Source organism: Acomys minous (assembly GCF_964271855.1).
Source record: "Acomys minous genome assembly, chromosome: 10".
Lineage (NCBI taxonomy): Eukaryota > Metazoa > Chordata > Mammalia > Rodentia > Muridae > Acomys > Acomys minous.
In genome coordinates this window covers 114023159-114042984 of record NC_140491.1, presented here as the reverse complement: position 1 = coordinate 114042984, position 19826 = coordinate 114023159, and the positions used below count along the sequence as shown (strand labels likewise).

At 40.6% G+C, this 19826-nt stretch overlaps 2 protein-coding genes across 5 annotated transcripts in view; one reads left to right on the top strand and one right to left on the bottom strand.

Moving 5' to 3' along the window:
- CERKL (CERK like autophagy regulator) overlaps window positions 1–6473 on the top strand; it is a 105694-nt gene extending 99221 nt beyond the window's left edge. For 2 of the 4 annotated variants that reach the window (XM_084800175.1, XM_084800173.1), the window contains 3 exons: window positions 954–1050; window positions 4577–4755; window positions 4864–6211. In XM_084800175.1, the coding sequence (XP_084656301.1) occupies window positions 954–1050; window positions 4577–4755; window positions 4864–4993 (406 nt within the window). In that variant the 3' untranslated portion in view covers window positions 4994–6211. Of the gene's footprint in view, window positions 1–953; window positions 1051–4576; window positions 4756–4863; window positions 6212–6342 lie in introns of those variants that run through there. The other 2 variants (XM_084800174.1, XM_084800176.1) reach the window with 2 other exon arrangements.
- The window catches only part of ITGA4 (integrin subunit alpha 4), a 77508-nt gene continuing 63992 nt past the window's right edge, over window positions 6311–19826 (bottom strand). Inside the window, exons 18-29 of the mRNA XM_084800171.1 lie at window positions 19520–19670; window positions 18359–18454; window positions 17664–17743; window positions 17286–17375; window positions 14812–14902; window positions 14210–14317; window positions 13254–13379; window positions 12021–12140; window positions 9605–9703; window positions 9122–9241; window positions 8590–8722; window positions 6311–8501 (exon numbers count right to left, since the gene is read on the bottom strand). Of these exons, the coding sequence (XP_084656297.1) occupies window positions 8627–8722; window positions 9122–9241; window positions 9605–9703; window positions 12021–12140; window positions 13254–13379; window positions 14210–14317; window positions 14812–14902; window positions 17286–17375; window positions 17664–17743; window positions 18359–18454; window positions 19520–19670 (1177 nt within the window). The 3' untranslated portion in view covers window positions 6311–8501; window positions 8590–8626. The remainder of the gene's footprint in view (window positions 8502–8589; window positions 8723–9121; window positions 9242–9604; window positions 9704–12020; window positions 12141–13253; window positions 13380–14209; window positions 14318–14811; window positions 14903–17285; window positions 17376–17663; window positions 17744–18358; window positions 18455–19519; window positions 19671–19826) is intronic.

Here is a 19826-nt window from a genome sequence, read left to right as displayed (position 1 = left end):
GAGCTGCCCATCAGTTACATCTGTGTAGAGGGCCTATGTCCAGTCTATGCATGATCCTTGGTTGGTGCTTCAGTCTCCTCAAGGTCCTCTGGGTCCTGGTTAGTTGGCTGTGTTGGTCTTCTTGTGGAGCTCCTGTCACTTCTAGGTCCTTCTATCCACTTTTCCACAAAACTCTATGTTTTGCCCAATATTTGGCTGGAGTCTCAGCATCTGTTTTGATCTGCTGCTGGGTGGAGCCTCTTAGAGGACAGCTATGCTAGGCTTTTGGCTGTGAGTCTCAGGTTGAGCCAGGCATTGGTTGGACATTCCCTCGATCTCTGTTCTGTCTTTATCCCTGCACCTCTTGTACGTTTAGTCTCTTGTATTGGGTAGACATTATGCAAGATTAACATGCTCTATTATTTGGCTGAACACATGTGGTGGCAACTGTTCACTCCATCCCCTTTACCCAGGCACTTGGATTCATTTTGTCTTCTATGTAACTTAGACCTTCTGCCCATAAATAAACACTTTAGCCACAGTTTGGATTTCAGGAAAATATGGAGCCATGGGTCATCTCAGACCATTTGTAAATGTTCACTCTGTCATAATGTACTTTTTAAAAGCATACATAGCTTCAGGTTTAGAATTCTTAAATAATTAAGGTATATTTGATATTACTTATTGATGTGATTAAAAGAGCATAGAAGTTTGATGTTTGAAGGGCTCTGTCATAAGGTTTTGCTGAGGAGAAACCCTGAGGATTAATAAAACTAATTTGAAAGGCTCTCTCACTTCAACAAGAGCACAGCAGAATGTAGTTTAAAATGTTTAGGTCATTTCAGCATGGAAATTTGGATACTTATCAGTATCCTGTAGTGAGCACTATATTTGTTAGACAAAATGATATGTGTGGTTTCAGATATAGTCAGTTAATAAACTCCTTGTTGTTAAGTACAAATGTTTAATTTCAGATTAAATAATGGAAGCATGGCTCTTATTGTTGTAAGGAACACCACTCGGCCAGAATTTGTAAAGCACCTAAAAAGATACTCCAGTGTAAAGAATCAGGTATGGTCATGTCTTTTTGTTACTTTTTTTGGCAAATATATTAATCATATAGAGAAAGATGCTTCAGCGATTAACATCAAGTTTTACCTAGTGAGAGACATTTATTTTCTTCTTCCTACATTAATCATCTTTTCCCTCAGCCTTTCTTTCAAAATTTGAAATAATGTGTGCCAGAACTAACATGCATTTGCTTCTTTTGACATATGGGATATACTTTTTCTTCCTTGTGTAAGGAAAAACCAAAATTCTAGTATTACATTGAAAAATAAGGGAAGTTAGGGCTACAGTTACACACATACACACGCACGCACACACAGGCTGTTCTTTAGAATGAAAAGTAGTAAAATCTGAGAGTTTAGCCTTCTTGGTTACAACAGCAGATTCTCAAAGTATGATGCTAAGATTTTTTCTGACATTTGCTTACAGCCTGATTCATAGTCAGGCATTGCAATATATTTGCAGATATGTGCTTAAAATCCATTTTATAGATGTTATTCAAAACTTATATAGAGCTATTTCCGCTTAAGTGGTTAGACTAAAAGAGAAATAGTACCTGTGATGAGCTGTTCTCTTGGGCACATGGTACGATCCAGCTGTTAGTCCTGAAGTACCCAGATGTGGCCTTGGAGTCTGATATATTTCTAAGGGTGTGAATGGTGCTTGAGGACAAGTGGGAAGAAGAGGACAGTAGATCCAGACAACCATCAGAGGCTGGCTGTTGATCCATACTCTAATCCTACACTTTAGTTCTAGGAAAGGGGGTGGGGAGGGGGGAGAGGGAGGGAGAGAGAGACTGAGTCTTTGTGAATTTCTGTTTGCCTGTGGAGTCACAAGAGGGTCTTAGATTTTCTTGAGCTGGAGTCACAGGTGGTTGGAAGCTGCCTCACATTTGTACTGGGAAGGAAACTTGGGTCCTCTGGAAGAGCAGCAAGCGCTCTTAACTGCCGAGCCATCTCTCTGGTCCCCTGCCCCATTTACCTCATAATATCGCAGTACAATAAAGAACTACACATATCTGGTATTTATAATCATATGTAATTTATATCATTTCTATAAATAATAACCAAATATGGATGCTTGCTTTAAAACTTTACCATGTAAGAAAGGCTACATACATATATGTTAGTTATGGTAGGGTTGTCTGCTGTGTGATGAAACAGCAGCAGTGCTGGTATATAGGAAGGAAAACAATTCCAAATTGTTTTAGCATTTCATTCTCTGAGCATGTTTTCATGGTTGGCATGATAATATTTGTGAGCAGCTATAGAACAGATTGAAGATAACCTCACTACTTTTACAGTGACTTCCAGCACAGTAAAATAAAGGGTAAAGCTACCCTTCAGCCCCCTCCCCGCCAATTTTGTTTTTTGCTTTGCTTTGTTTTCTTTTGAGACAAGGTTTGTACGTGTAGCCCTGGCTGTCCTAGTCTCCATTTATAGATCAGGCTGGCCTTGAACTCGCAGCAATCTGTCTGCCTCTGCCTCCCGAGTGCACCTGACTCAGGACCCTTTCAACTGCACTCTCTTGCCAGCTCTTCTCTTTCCCCACAAGTAATTTTAAAACTTTTAAATGAGCTCTCCTATCTTCTGAGGATCCTGTCCTCATCTCCTGGGTGATATCTTGGTTTCCATTATTTCAATTGCTTGTCTTCTAAGCACACACTCTTGCAAGGGCTGAACATGTCTTCTGATTTGCAGAACTACTTTATTTCCCTGTGCTGTGGAGTTTGTCAACCTCCCAGGTCTCTGCAGTCCAACAGGTCCATGTCTGACCTCGACTTTCCCTCTCTCTTCAGATAACAGCATTCTCCCTCGCGAGCTGTGGTTTCTTTGAGACTTCTTTCTTCATGTCTTCACATGACCCCAATGGCTTCTGCTGGTTCTCAGCTTTACAGTTCCCCCTCTTAGTCCAAACCTTACTCATTCTCACTTACAGTGGCCTCTTATGTCTCTTCAGTTTCTTTGTCTTTTGTAATTCTTGCCTGAGGAATTGTCCTAAAATAGATGGTTTCTCCTCCGCTAACTCATCACTGAGAGCCACCTTCCATTTCCTCAACAAGAACTACACAGACCCTGATAAACCATTTTCTCCCTTCCAGGGCTACTTGAGGAAAGTATCCATATCCGCAGGTTTACTTTCTCCTGATCGCATTGTCCCTTGGGAGCATGGTGTCCTCTAAGTGTGTTTTCATGTCACTGTCCCTTGCGACATGTGAGTCCCTGGTATTTTTCAATACATTCAAACTCTCACCACGCCCAAGGACACAGTCATGTTCGATTAGACTCTACCACACAGACACATGTTTAACATCGTTGTATCTTTAGAAACCTCATCTTTATAGTCTGAGGCACTCAAGATTAGGACTTCAACATAGCAATGCTTGAGTTGGGCACACGATTTATGTTGAAACGTGTTGTAATTAAGTTCTTCAAAGGAGTTAAGATAGCCAAATAATCTTATAGAAAACACAGTTACTAATCATCGATCATTCAGAGTTTAGAACAATGGCTTGGGATAATCCCTTAGTAAACATAGTCTCTCTCTGTCCTTCTGCCTATAAACCTCAATGAAGCACAAAATTTTAAACATTGTTTAAAGACAATTAAGGGTCAGCATTTTCCCCCAAACCCTTATTTTAAACACATAGATCAAAGGTTCAGCAGATACTACAGCTTAAATTGTAGAATAAACTGGATTCCATGCTAGCCTTGGCTATAAGCAACTCTGAGCAGCCTGGATCTCTGTCAAACTACTTGCATGTTGCGAGTATGTTAGATCTCCCACGTTGGTGTAAAGCTTTCAGTACCTGCATCATATGTGCAGAAGTTCCTGCATAATCACACATTTTATAGGCTACACTTTTACATGTGTTACCAAGAACTGGCTGTTATGTGCTAAATTATGTATATTGTCCATCCTGGATACTCAATCCTGACCTTTGCCCCACCCATTATTTGAGAAAAGGGTCTCTACACATATAATTCAGGATTTCATGCCTTCCCTTCACTCCAGTGATTTCCTGTGACAAAGAAGAAAATGTATACTTCTACCTGGTGACAGTCTAGAATAGTTAATAACTCTCTTGTACCTTATGTCCATTTGTCAAAAATTGCAGATGAACACCTAGGAAAACTGATAGTTTTTGCCTCTTTCCTTTCTATGTACTTTCCTTTTCAGTTTTATAAGTTTAAATTTAAGTCCTTATGAATTAAATTCCAAGTATGAAACTTGTGTTAGCCTTTGTTTCAAGTCAGCTATCCAAGGAAACAATGAAGTCAGTGGGATCAACTGAAGAGCCTGTCTTTAATTAGAAATTAGAGAATCATTGTGGGAAATTTTCCCCACAACTCTTATCTGTCATACAGTAGAGCTGGATAGCCCTGAAAGAGGTTCCCTTTTCCAGAATACCTGAGGCTATTTGGCCGGAGTTTCAAAGCTATAAAAATTTCAGTATGATGTTGAAACTTATTTGTACTAGGGGACACCATGAAGCATTTTGATTTTTTTTTGCATTTGTCATATTTAGTTCAATTTTCCCTTTGTGGAGACTTACACCATTGAAGAAGTGAAAATTCATCCACGGAGTAATAGCACTGGGTATGACCCAGAGGAGGAAGGGGGGAGCCATCCAACTGTTTCACAGAATGGTTTTCCTTGGAATGTTGATGGCGACTTGATGGAAGCCGCATCAGAGGTCCACGTTAGGTAAGCTGCATCAGAGGCCCATGCCAAGTCATCTGCATCAGAGGTCCACCTTAGGTCAGCTGCATCAGAGGCCCATGTCAGGTCATCTGCATCAGAGGTCCACCTTAGGTCAGCTGCATCAGAGGCCCACGTCAGGTCAGCTGCATCAGAGGCCCACCTTAGGTCAGCTGCATCAGAGGCCCACGTCAGGTCAGCCCAACTATGGTATGGCTCTCTCCATGTAGAATGGCAGATGTAGCACTAATAAGTTAATGCAGGGATTCTGCCTTTTTTAAATTGAAAATTAAAATTATTTATTTTGATTGGAGTCATAGAATCTTACAGTTACTGGAAAACGTAGAAGATTCTTGAGAACCTCCTTAAAATAAGCTACTCAAGAGATACACATAATGTTGCTTAACTACAGGTAGTTTACAGAAATCCTCAAGATTTCTTGGGGCATTTCATATAAAAAAAAATTGCCTTTAATATAATCAGATCATATACTTTAGAGGATGAATTCTTAGAATTTATATATTATTCAATTATGATTTGAACTTGTTTAGCTCTAGTTTATGGACAATCATACAATTTGACATTTTTAACTGGAAAACAAATACAAAATTTTCTTCATTGATTAATTAATTTATTCATGTTACATGCTGATTGAAGCCTCCCTCCTCCAAGTCCCCTTACCCCTCTCTTCCCGTTCTCCCTCCCTTCGCCTCAGAGAATGGGGCGGTACCCACTGGCCCTGGCACCTTAAGTCCCCGCAGGTCTAGGCACATCTTCTCTCCCTGTGGCCAGATAAGGCAGCCTGGTTAGGGGAATGGATGCGCAGGCGCTGGGGAGTGGGGGTGAGGGTCCTGCCTCTTCTCTGCCCAAGCAGAAGGTTAAAAGCTCGTAAGTTAGCAAATTGTAAAAAGACATATGCACACCTTCCAATCAATACAGATAATAGCATTTATGCTGTCATTGCAAATCATGTTTGCATAAGCCACAGAGATAATGTGTTTACAGTTTACACTGTTGGTCTTTGAGGGTATCCTTGAGCCTTTTGAGACTAGTATAATGCCACACTCTCCATCCCTCACCCCCCAAAAAAGAAATTGTGTTCTAATACCATAATACTGTGTGGAACACTGTTTTTTACTGAGTCCTATTTTTTTGTTCAAGTTCTGTTCTTACTTAAGTCAGCAATATAACATATCGGAAGCTCTAGTTAAATCTTTACAAAGCATTCAGCACACTGTACATATTAACTAACAAGAGTGAGCAACGGGTACACTCAGTTGTAGGAACATACTCGCTCACTCTTAGTAAGCCTTATGGCTGAGCAGGCTGAAGTGTGTGGTGGGGGACAGGGGGTTACCCCAGGTGGCATGCTCTCAGACAACTTTCTCTTCACAAAGGCACCAGAGGATACTATCCAGTCAGGAAAAGTGGTTAAGAAACCTCTGGAACAGTCAGAGATGTTGGTGTTTCAGGTTCTTCAGCTTGCGGCCTTGCTATGAATGTATGTAATTTATGTACCACACTCATGAGAGGTGTGTGAAAAATAACAGGAGCAAGCAAATGAAATACTCAAGTCTATTTTATTCTTTACAGGCTACACCCGAGACTGATCAGGCTTTATGGCGGAAGCCTGGAAGAAATGAATGATTCCAAAGTAGCATGTAATTGCATATAAAAGAGATATGTAAAGTAGACATTTATTATGGCAGAATCTTGTATGCAACATATACACAAATAAAAATGCAGTTCTTGAATGAAAATATCCATTGAATGTAGTTAAAAACATCTATTTTAATGTAATTAAAATAGTATCTAGGTATTTGGAAATCAAGATAAAATATGAAATCAATGAAAAATTTCTGACTTTTGGAAAATGTTTGTTAGATCTAATTTAAACAACATACTATATCAATATTGTTGAAGATAATTTTTTTAGTATTTTCTGTAAATGATAGATTTTTAAAAAAATTTTCAAACTCCACAGTGAGCTAGTTGTATAACTACAAACAACCACTTAATTAAAAAAAATCTTTGCACTGCTGGAGGAACAACTCATAATGGCATCTTTTGAAGTAACAATATTTTTAAGCTTATTAATACAGGTAAACTTCTACGCTTTATTTAAAATATATACATAAAATATCTGTCTAACTGGGCAGAAATGCAGCCCAAGAGGTAGCTGTGTTCCGTTGTACCTGAAAGGCAGGGCTTGGCCAATCACAGCAGTTGGTTTTCAGTGTAATGATCCAAATTTAATTTTCCAAATTTAATTTTCCTCAGAGACTGTCTCTTAAAAAGGTAGGTCTAAATTGATATTGATTTTCATGTATTAACTTTGCCATCCTCATGAAATAACTATTTGAAATTTTTGAGAAAACCATATACATATGCCTTTGACACACAAAAAAGTATCCTTTAAAAATACAATCATTTAATTTTTGTTTTTTGTGTGACCAGAGTTGATGCTTTGTGACTGAGTTTCATCACTCAAAACTCACTTGCAAGCCTCAGCACAGCTCTGGCTCTGCAGACCTCAGGCTTGTGAGCAGGCAACGCTCATGAACCAGGAAACCTGAGGAAGGGCCAGCTGGCAGCAGAGACTTCCTGTAAAGTGATCACTCTCTGTAATACTGAAGGCTGCCCCTTTTACCCAACACATGTTCAAAATCTGGCCATAGCTTTCTTACACATAATAGATCCAGATGAAAAGTTACATTCACCTAACCACACATATGAAATAAATACTACAAAAATGATTGTAATTACAAACAAATTATGTAAAACCCAGGTAAAAATATTTCCTTGTGCAATGGCATCAAACATACATATCCTATGGGATTTTATGTACATTTATTATATCACTGCATACAAGCTTGATCAGTGATTTGCAGTTCCATATATGGACTTGTTTCTTCATTTATGTTTCTTTACACTCCTGGTTAATATATATTTAACCAGAACAAGAAAAACAGCACTATCCCAGCCAATATGCATATCTGCTTAATTTGAAACAGTGAACGTTTCATGAAATATCGGCTCACAAATCTCTCTGTGCAGTTTTAAATCATCAGCAAGCTGAAGTTCGTATTGTATCTGTGTGTATCAGCGAAAGTGCAGTATTTATAGTCTGCTATGAGGATAAAACTCTTAATTGGTTTTACAAATGAGAAACTTGAAAAAAATCAAACTATTCCTGGGTGCTCTTGATAAAGGACAAAAAGTGGATTGATATTTGTATCCTCTAGAAAAGTATATGTACATACAGGGCGAGTCCACCCCTGGCCACGTATCCAGAAGCTGCCGTGTTCTGCATGGATTTCGTTCTTCAGGATTTTAAAACTCCTATCTGCTGAATGAAAAGGCCATAGGGGCAAACCTCAGTGATGACACACCACCAATGACAGTCTCCAAGTCCTCGGCTTCAAAATGATTTATCCGTTTAAAAATGTTCTGGGAGCAGCTCTTTAAAAGAGTCTGACTGGCTTCAATTTTGAAAATGTCTCAAAAACGTATTTGAAACCAACAAGTGCCCATTCCATGGCATTTATTTCATGGAGGTGAGAGCGCCCAGTCAATAATTCCTCTTGAAAAATTGTTCAAGTTGGTCTGGCTAACTCTGGAGTTATTTTCTCTTCAAGTTATCTTCAGAAGTTCACATTTCTTGAGTAAATCAAGAACTTTAGTGTTTTTCCTCCCTTCATTCATTTGGCTGCTGAAAATATTTTGCATATTTTCTTTCTTGAAGATTTCCCCTGCATTAAGACAGAGTATGTCACAAAATAATAAGTACACAGAAAGGGATATTATCATGGGTCTTATGAACAGGATTTTTTCCCTAACCTGAGTCTTATTTTCAGTTCTTTCCATTCCAAAGTCTTTAGTCTTCATCGCTTTTGCTGTTGACGTAACTCCAGCTGTCTCTCCTATTTTCTTCTTGTAGAATAGATTTGTACTGTCTTTTAAAGAAGCCAGCCTGGAAACAGATTAGATGACAAGTGTATGGTTCTGAATTCATAATATTCACATCAAATATCTAATCAGTGTACAATACTTTTCACAGCTAGTATAACCTGGGCAAAATCAAGACAGTTGTAAGCTGTGACAATCAACATGAGGCTCCTCAGTGATGCATGCGCACTTCCCACAAATTGATTTTTGACATTATATGTATTTTTCCAAATGGATTGTTGTAGTTGTGGTGAAGTTAGAATAAACATTCAAATAGTGTTTTTTTTTTTAAAACAAGAACAATAAATACTGAACCTAATCAGCATTGAGATAATAAAGGCATTCTGGGTAGTTTACTATTGGTAATTATTAGAGGCACACTGTCCATATAACACATGACATTAATAATTAATTTAGGGAGTACCTTCCACATCACACATGAAATTAATAAAAGCACAGCAAGTCCGAGAAGCAAGCTGCTGGTAATAATCACAACAGTGAAATGCCGATTGGGTCTTTGATGATGGAGCCCTTCCAAGAAAACCTGCACAAATTAAGTAGAGAAAACACACACTCAGAAACAGCACTACTGGTGGTTCCCTTGAAAAGCCTCCCAGGCTTCTGCAGAGACTGGAACTACCCACCCAGTCGGACCTGGTCTAGCCCCAGCCCAGCCAAGCCCTGGCAGCTGTTTAGTAGGAGCAGCAACCTGGGGTAGCCTCTCCTTCCCTCCCTTCTCATCCTCAGTGCTACCAAGTCACTTCTCAGAAGAGCTCCCGTAAGTTGTGGGAAATGCTGCCTTTGAGTAAAGGGTTAGAAGTCCTCCATGACCGATCACACACTGACTTCTGATCCCCAAAAGGTACTTATAAATGCCTCATACAGTTATCAAGAGGGCAGATCTTACATGGGCAATGTTCTCATCCTTATTTAGTTCAATAACTTTTGGGTGTGGCTCTGGAAAAGCTGTCGCTTTTATTTCAAACTTGAGTGATGAAGTTTCATCCTGTTTTTGAAAAGAAAATATCAACAGTCTGGTTCATTGTTTATTTCGTGAAGATATGTCAATAGAAACGCCACCTTGGCTACACAGAATGTCTATAACTTACTGTTTCATGGACTCCTTTTATTAAACGTGACCATGTTGCAAATCACTTGATTTAAATGTTTTTTTTTTTTTTTGGCCAGGTTACAGTTTACAGTAAGTTATTAGTGACCAATATAACTTTCTCAGTACTATGACATTTTACCACAAACAAGACCTTTGACCTGGTAAATGTTCCCTCAGGTTCACCTTTTCACTTGTTTCTAAATGAAACAGATGCTTCCTACTTAATGTCTTAGTGACAGCATCTTCCATTAATGATAATAAAATCCAAGTACAAGATCACCTGTGGGGGAATTCTGAGCTTCAGTATTTCAAGTAGGGGGTTTGCAACAGACTCCATGGATGTTTTAAAATTATACTCATTTGTGCATTTATAGGATGTAGATAAGAGTATAGTAGTTACATATAACTTAAAAAAGAAATAATGCTATTGTTTGCTTTTATGTACATGCAGATGTAGATGACTTGTTGGAGGTGATTTTCCTACCACATGATTCCTAGTCATCAAACTTGGGTCATCATGGCTGAGGGAAGTGTTTTACACACTGAAAAATTCTCTCTCCCTCTCTCTCTCTCTCTCTCTCTCTCTCTCCCTGTCTCCCTCCTTCCTATCTTTCTCTTTTTTAAACATGGCCCAGTTGGCCATGTTAGTTGAGAATGGCTTTGAATTTCTAATGTTATTGCTTGAATTACAGGTGTGCGGTACTCCACACCCACTTCATGTCTGTGCTGGGGACTGAGCCCAGGGCTTTGTGCATGTTAGGCAAGCACTGTCCCACTTGAACTAGAACTTGGTCCAAGACTCCAGATTCTTAAGGAGGTCTACTGCCCCAAAATGCTAAAATCTTCTGGCTCTTTTTAGAGCTAGAATTACAAACTTCACCTAGACCTGAAGCGTTCTTTCAGCAGGAGGACTGATCCTCAGGGACAGTGTGTAGTGTCCTTGACTGTGGGGATGTGAGCAGGGGCAAGCACCACCTGGTCTGTCAGGCACTGCGTATGACAGCGTGACAACACAGGATTTTCTGTCCACCGGGTCAGCAGTGCCTCTGTTGAGAGACTTGGGGCATATGAGAGGCAGATAGCAAGGCTGAATGGCTGGGGCTGGTCTCGGGACTTTAAAGTATATCTGAAGATAAGATGAGTGGACAGCTATCTCTCCTGATGAATTTTCCTTTTGATCACTGTGTGGTAATTTAAACAAGTAATAGCGCCCTCTCTCTCTCTCTCTCTCTCTCTCTCTCTCTCTCTCTCTCTCTCTCTCTCTCTCTTTCCATCATGGGCCAGGGCCAACTGAAAAAAAAATGTGAGCAAAATTAATCTCGATCTGTAACTCCATTGGCTGGCATTATCCACACTGGCCAGATGGGGAAACTGAAAAAAAAAAAAATGTTTCAGGTTTTCCCCTGTTTCCTGAGAACTCTTAGTAAAACGTATGTTCTTTTAAAAGAAAAAGTCCAAAATGCACTTGATTCCTTTTTAATTTGAAGTTTTAAAATGTGTTATTTTAAAATGAATTTTTGTTAATTTTTTTTTTGAGACTGAGTCTTGTGGGGTACGAGAGGGCGTTGAACTCTCTACATAGCTGTGATGGTCTTAGGCTTGTCCTGCCTCCACTTCTAAAGTGTTAGGATTGCTGGCAGGAACCACCACACCCAGGCTTAGCTGACACTTAGTTTGGTGTTCTTTGATATAAAATTTTCATTTTACTTCTTGGTTTTAGTTTTTAAACATTATACTTTAAAAGATGATTTAAGGCAGTGGTTCTCAACCTATGGGTCATGACACCTGGGGGGGGGGGGTGGTCACGTATGAGATACGTACGTTATGCTATATAACAGTAGCAAAACTACAAGTTAAGAAGCAGCCATGAAGTAATTTCACCATTGGGGTCAGCACACCATGAAGAACTGTGCTGAAGGGTCACAGCGCTAGGAAGAATGAGAGCCACTGATTTAAGACTGTGTGAAGTGACAGGGAGGTCAAGTGCTGCTTACCTAGGCCTCTCAGGCGGCCGCATGCTTTAGAAACAAAGTCTAACCATTTCATAGTTTATCTCTGTTAGTTGAAGTAATAAAAATGAGATTCGGGATTTATTCCCAAATTGAATTGCTAAATATGTAGTTGTTGACTGTTTCCATACTATCCTGTCTATGCAAAATGATAGACTTTCTAGATCCTCATCACAAAGTTATCCACACGATGTTAGACTCACCATTTCCAAGATAGCTGGCCTGCCTTCCAGCTCAATGCGAACACTGGCTTCTTTCCCACTTTCCATTTTTCCGAAATTGCATAAGAAATCTAAACAGTGTCGATCAGCTTTCATGCAATACTTGAAAAGAATATAAAAGGACAGCATTAAATTTTTTTTTTTTGTATTTGAAATTTAGCAGCTAGAGAAGATGACTCAGTGGATAGAATGCTTGCCATGCAAGCATGAGGACAAGAGTTCGAATCCCCCAAACCCATGCAAAGCTGAGGAGACTGCAGCCTCACAACAAAAAGGAGAATCTGCCTCAGACAAACTAGAAGGTGAGGGGCTGATAGCTGTGATTGCTTTCTGATCACCACACAAGAACAGCAACATGTGAATTTTCTCAGAAAAATTAAAAATATGAATAAAATTGTAATATATATATGTTTTATGTCAATTAAAAATTCCCTTAGTGTAACAGGAAGATGGCTCAGCAACCGGTAAAATTACTTGCTACTAAATGTGAAGACCTGAGTTCAAATCCCCAGGGCCTACACAGGATGGAAGAATAAAGCCCCCTGCAAGTTGTTCTTTGACTCTCCAGGGACATAGTAAAGGGCTTTCATGAACACACTCACACAGCTGTATCCAATGAAGTATTTTTAAATGTCCTTAGTGGCTTTTGGAAAACTATTCTTTTTGTAAACATCTTCTTTCCTTCAGTAAAACAAGCATTTTTGTTTTTTATAAATTCTAAAGTGTAACACGTGTTTCCACCATTCTTAGTATCGCCCGCAGCCTTCTGGGACAGGATGGAAAGAGCAATGTACATACTTAGATTCTCCCTAAGTTACGTGCCATTTTTGTGCTGCACGACTTCTCTAGTTTCTTCAGTCATAAAGTCATTAAAATGGGAAGAATGGGAATCTACTGCTATAAATATGGCTGCCCAGGTGACTTGGTGTCAGGAGGGTTCTGTTTTAACACCTGGGTGGCACGTGGGGACAGTCTATTAGGTAATGACAGTTTAATAACACACTTGCCCCTGGATCTGTCTCAACAGCCCATTGTGCTTGTATTTTCCTAGTGGGAATATCACCTAAGGGTGTGGTGTATCGCCTACCACCACTCCATAGTGAAGGGCTTTCATGAACACACTCCTGGCAGCCCCTACCCCCAATGAACTTGGCTTTAAATGCACTGGTTCTTTGTAGGAAAGCAGAACTACCCATCTGAAGAATGGAAGCTCACCAAGTGTCTCTTATCAGTCTTTGATAAAAACTTGAGTATATCCGTCAACGTCTCCACCACACCCTTTTGCTGTTGGGATGCACAGTCTCTTTCATAGTGTTTGAAATGACATTGCCCAGTAGTTGCCTAAAGACAAAAACAAGAAAAATAACACCTCCCTTTGAAGAGGGCTGACACAACATAGCTTTAAAGCTTCATTGATTATTTTTTTAAAATACATTAAGCATCTCTGAAATTGTGAAAGCATTTTTTGAGAGAATTATTTTGGAAAGAGTAAATCTCTGGTAAACCTACAAACAGAACCCCAACCAAATTATAGCAGGTTTTAGGTTGACAACTTTACGGAAATGGGAAAGAAAAACGGCAGGTGGATACTAGCCTTAGTTTAAGATTTCTTTGCTTACAATTATACATCCTAGCATCTAAGTCTGGAATCCAAGTAAATTTTAAAAAAAGAAAAAGAAAAAGAAAAAAGCCATCCCAAACTCACTCAAGTGGGCTTTTATTTTTGGTAATTGCTGTTTTTGATACTTAGAGGTACAAAGAAATCTCACAGACCATCAGGTAACAGCTGGCATTAGAACTGATTCAAACGTTTCCTTAAAGAGGGCATCCCTTCCTCTTCTTACCATAGTGGAATACTCCATAAAGCTTGAAGTCACTAACTACATTAATTCCATGGGTCCATGTCCCAAAGAAAGAGATATAAAATAAGAAAGAAGGAAGAACCATGTTTTCTGGCTGTATACATCAATGCAGGTGCCACCTCTGCTCTACAGCTTGGTGGGGCGTGGGGGAGATGTATTAACTTCATGGTCCTCTCAGTTAATGCATATGGAATTCACAGCACTGAATGTGACTGGAGTGAGCGGGAATCTCCACAATAGTACTTAGGCTATAGGGTTAGCATTTCAGATGCACTTAGTGTAGGTCACACAAAGGGAACACACTTTTACCTGGACATCTAAAACGTTGAACAACTTATCATTTTGAGGCAGAAAAGAATTTGGCACCATGATTTCCACACTAACATTTGGAGCCATGCTAATGCCAGTGTTTATAACCTGAAAAAGAAAAAAAAAAAGAATTTCAAAATCTTTTTTTCATAATTGTAAATACAGAAAACAACTGAGCTTCGAGGTGAGTGTTCACTAGCCAAACTGAAGCGTGTGTAGTGCGAAGTAAACAGAAGAGCCATAGTCAGAATTTTTCCAGCTTAGTTCAAATTCACATTAAGGTTTTTGTTTTTAGTGCTTTATGGCTGCATTTTGTCACAAAACTAGTTTTAAGTAAGAGATGACAAGTTTGAGACCATCTTGAGCTACATAAGAGACCCTGTCTCAAAATATAAAACCGAAAAGAGGTTAATATTTATATGCCTCTCTCTCTGTCTCTCTCTCTCCCTCCCTCCCTCTTTCTCTCCCCCCCCCCCTTCTCTCTGTCTCTCTGCTAGCCACAGTCACTGAGGCTGAGGGACACTGTGGGGACAGTTGGCCATGAGAATCTCCTTTCTCCCTCCCCATCTACTGCAAACATGAGCACGAACAGCTTTGCTTACGTAGAAAGTGAGGTTCAGCTTCTCTGCCATGCACGTTTCTGGCTCGTTTTCTTCACTTGATCCATACACAAATGAAGTTGGGTTCACAACCCTGGGGGGAACAAAGCCAATTTGAATGTGCTGTCTTTGTGACGAGGGACTGTACCGTGTCTGTCTTCAGAGGCGGACCATAGCACAATTACAAGGTGACACGTGACACAAGAAGGTCACGTGACTCTGGCCCAAGCAGCCATGCATATTCTAACCAATATAAGTTCTTGCCTTACTTCCCCGCACCTGCTGGCTGGTTACCATTTGAACTTTATCAGCCCTAAAAGCCTAATCCATGCAAAGTTGGCAAACCTGAGGAGCTTCAGCCTCAGGTTTCCCTCATGGGTGTGGTAGCTCAGTCTAAGCAGTTTATTACTTATGGATGGCTGCTGAAGCCTAGAAGTCCAGTGACCAACCAAACACTGACTTATACAGGCAAGTGTTTGTGAGGATGCGGGCTTTTCAACTTTTCAATCCCGGGGCTAGACAATGTATGCCGAGCAGCAAGCACAGAGGAAGCGCTGACCTGGGGAAGTCCCTACTCCACAAGTCACTCATAGTCAGCACCTAGTAATTCCCAACCAGGGACCCAGGCGGGAGGGGAGGGAGCAGAGATGACCCAACACCACATATGTGTGCAGTCTAATACTGGTTGTCTTTGTACCAAACACTGTTGTGTGAACAGGGGGAAACAGAGGAGCTCATCATCCTGTGAAAAATGGAGAAGCAGGATGTACACTCCATGCTAGGAGACACGAACCAGCTATGATTGGCGTCACCACTGACTGGTTTTCTGAGAAGGACTACTAGCTCCCTCCTGCACACAGCTGATACTCAACTTCTATCCGTTACAGAACCCGGCATTTTAAGGCAGATGGATTCCTTATTCTTACATAGTTAAAATGATCAAGGCATACATTATATTTAGAGCATAAAATCACATTCATTTGTGCATTTTATTTTGTAATTCATACCTTCTAGTGTTTTTTAAATGTTCATGTACAACTGCTGTACCAACCAAGGACAATGCATGTAGTGAACCTAGAGCCCCTGTTCGGATTTAGCCAATGGACAGCTCATTCTCCAGAGTTGTGGGGAGAGGGGCGACTACCTCTGACTGAACTCTGGTTCCCCCAATCTGATCACTTCCCCTTGGTGGGGAGGCCAGGTGGCACTCAGAGGAAGGGGAAGCAGGCTATCCAGATGAGACTTGATAGGCTGTGGTTTTATAGTGGGAGAGGAGGTCCCCTTCTGTCAGAGGTCTAGGGGAGGGGAATAGGGTGAAAGAGGGAGGGGGACAGGAAGATGCAACTGAGGGGATGTAATCTGAATAAATTATAAAAAGAAAAGAAAAAATGTTCATTTGCATTTAGCATGAAGTGGAAAATGGCCCATGAGTTCCCACATCTAACTAAAATGCTGTGGACAGCTAAGGTTCTCTGGGGAGGAAGAGTCAGCGTTCTTTAGGTGTGTGGGTGGCTCCTGGTAGGTTGAACACACTTGAGTGGACGGACCCACACTCAGGAGTAAGTGAGCATCCTAAATTGGAGCATTTGGGTTATTTTCTTTTAAAATGACATTCAGGGACATTTAGGGAGGAAGAATGGATGCGGGAGGAGTCGATGCATGAAATTGATCAAAATACATTGCATGAGATACTGAAAGAGTAAAAACATTTTAACGTGGTGATTTTGGGGCATGGTGGCTCATGTGTGCAGGCCTAACACACGGGGTGCAGAGGCAGGAAGGTCATCAGAAGTTCAAGAGCATCCCCCTGATCTGCACAAAGCTAGCCTGTACCACGCAGAGGGGAACAACGCAAAGGTCTGAAACGCAGACTAATAGCTCGAATTGGCAAAGGAATCACTAGAGGTTTTGTCATTCTCCTCTTTCACTCTACAGCCACACAGTTGAATTTTGAATCAGAGAAAGATCCGCACAGAAATTACCAAGGCCCCAGGGTTCTGACTGCAGCGCGCTCCAGGGGTTCAAGAAGAGAAAGGAGCTCCCTCATGTCTTAGTCATTGGCCATACAGTTAGACGTGCACTCTGGATGGTGGCAGTCCAGCCAAGTGCAGAGTCCTTTGTGTCCCTCCCTACGGTGGCCACTGCTTGGTGCCTTGTCTCAAGCTGCACACTACCTAACTCTGTGCCCATCGGTTGGGAGCTGAAGGATGACCGTGGTGCACTGAAAGCTAACTGGGGCTCTTCCAGCACAGAATCTCCAGCAGCTGGCCTTGAGTTTGATGTAGCATCAGAGCTGATTACAGAGTGGATTAAAAATAATAAATCACCAGCCAGGCAAGTGCACTCAGAGGCGATCGCAGAGACACAGTATCCTTGCCACTTCAGCATGTTCAAACACTCCTCTTTTGTTAATAATAGGAAAAAAAAAAACATTAAGTAGAGCGAATGCTCCCTAATCCAGAGGACTCTGTACTCACCCGTGCACAGTCAGCATGACCTCATACCGTAGAGGGATCGCTAAGGTCACGTTGTTATCCTTCACTTTGTCCATTTCACCTTCATTTTCACTGGCAAAACATAGAAAAACCACATGAGAAGGCAGCATCAGAGGGAACCTACTGCATCCCATGACGACCTACTAGAGGGCTAGTTAGTAGCTTGGGGGCGGGTTGGAATAAAAAAGAGAAATGGCAGGAAGACATTTTAGGTTAGAGTTGGCAGAAATTACTCTCATTATTTACACTACGGTGATTTATAGACAATTATCGGAACACAGCTCCACGGATCCCTTAAAGCTGTTGCCAGAAAGTGGGCACGTCCTTTGTGACGGTCATTTGTTGCACACTGAACCATACCAGGAGGCGTGCACGGTGATACTGAGGTCCTCATGTGCCCTGCTGAGGGAACTCACATCCAGGAGAAAGCTAATATCTATCTGGAAAGCAGAGAAGAAAAGACCCATTTTTAAATCTAAGATACATTTTTATAGATTGAATTTTTTGTTTTCATTAATAGATTTTATTATTTCTTAAGGAAAACAGTGGAATGTTCTAGATGTGGCAAGAAGTTCTACTTCTCACTCAGTTGTAAACAACAGAAACTGTTGGGTTTAAGGTACATTTCCACGCACCACTCTCTGAATGCAAAGACCGGCCGGCTGGGCCGGACACCATCAGGGATGCCTTAACAACTTGGCTGAGGACTCTTGCCAAAAACACCTTTTTATCTAGCAGAGGTAACATGCCTGGCAGACAGGGCCACCTGGGGTGGGGGAGGGGGTGTTGGGAAAGAGTAAGCAGGCAAAACGAATTCTGATTGACACTTTTATTTGCCTGCCTTGACATAAACAGGTTCTCTGCTCACCCCCTCCCCCTGAACAATGAACACTGCCAAGAATATAACCGCTAAGCTCAAAGACACCAGGACAAGTTGTTCTCACATAGCTTCATAACTAAGTTCAAATATATATATATATATTTAGTGCAGCATAAAGGTAGGAGAAGGTAGAAAAACGCATTCCTGTTAGCAAATCAAAATGCTAACTGCTTACTCTTGACAGACGATCCACATAAATGTAACCAAGGCTGCAGGCAAGATTCACTATGCCTGAGATCTCTGTCACTTCGCAGTTTATTTGTTTCTCTTCCTAAAGGAAAAAATAAAATAAAATAAAACAATTAGTCTAGGAAGAAAGATATTTAGACATTTATAGCATACATTTAGGGATTTTTTTTAAGAAAACCATTCTAGAAATATTTTTTTAAGAAACCATTTTCTGTTTAGCTTGGGAATAATATGTCAAATTATAAGAACTGATACAATAGTGTATCCATAACGAATACATGTATACTAATACCCAGTAACTCCTGGATGTAGGCTCTTGTGTTTCCCACTTTACCTAATACGCTATTATCTAAAACCTCTTGGAGGAAGGAAGCCACAAATTCCATATTTCTTTCTGTCTAATATCCCTGAAATATGTTTAAAGTATTTAACTGTAGTAGTTGCAATCTTAACAGAAATATATTAAAGTACAGTCCATGGGCTGTACTAGAATTTATCCTTCTCCTTCTGAAGTAGCTTCTTGGTGATCTATAAAAAGGTCTAAATATCTGCTTTGAAAAGGTGAAAAGTCCCTTGAGGTTAACTGGCTAGAGGATGGACAGGGAGATCTCAAAGCAAATGTGCTGGAGGCTCTTTCTCTTTGCAACCCAACCTTATTAAAACCTCCCTAATAGACAAAAGGCCAATAATTTGGGTACCATATACACATACATGGAGTCCATATATAAGATCTAAGTGCTCTCCAGAATATGGCCTGAAAGCCAGATTTCAGGACTGAGGAAGGCTGAGAACCTCGACTTAGAATGTAGACCAGGAATTCTGGGTACTCTGCATGGAGGACCAAACAGTACTGCTCAAAGTGAGCATCATCAGCATCTTAAAACCACAAGGCATGGGTGGATTAGTAGAGCCCCACGAGTCCTCTCCTAGCACTGGAAAGAAAGAAGCTGACCCCATCCCACTTAGATCCCAGTGCGTCCCAGTGTGAGGGCAAGAAGAGCGTCTCAAAATAACCAGGGGACTGAGGGACATTCAAACATTAAGATGAACACGTCAAGGGTTTATGCTAAGTCAGTGGAGCAAGTATGGCACTCACATTTGCTTTTAAACTTGAGTGCATTCTCCCACTGTGGTCTCCAGCACTTACCAGGTCTAGGATCTTAATGAAGTAAAGGCCTGTGGGGAGCTGGATGTTCAGTGTGGTTTCGTAAGCGTCATCTCCAGCATTGAACAGGGACACATTTAGCATTATGGTCTTCATGCTCCCGACAGCAAGATAGGTTTTGTTCTCATATGGCCTAGAAATTAAGTAATGAAAGTAGAAACTCTCCATCCGTGTATAAAATATTCATGAATACGAACCATTGACTTAGAAAAACAACTAATGGGATGATCTCATCAAACAGAGTTAAATCATCAATTTCTCGAATTTCAGGCATGTTCAATCGTCTGTT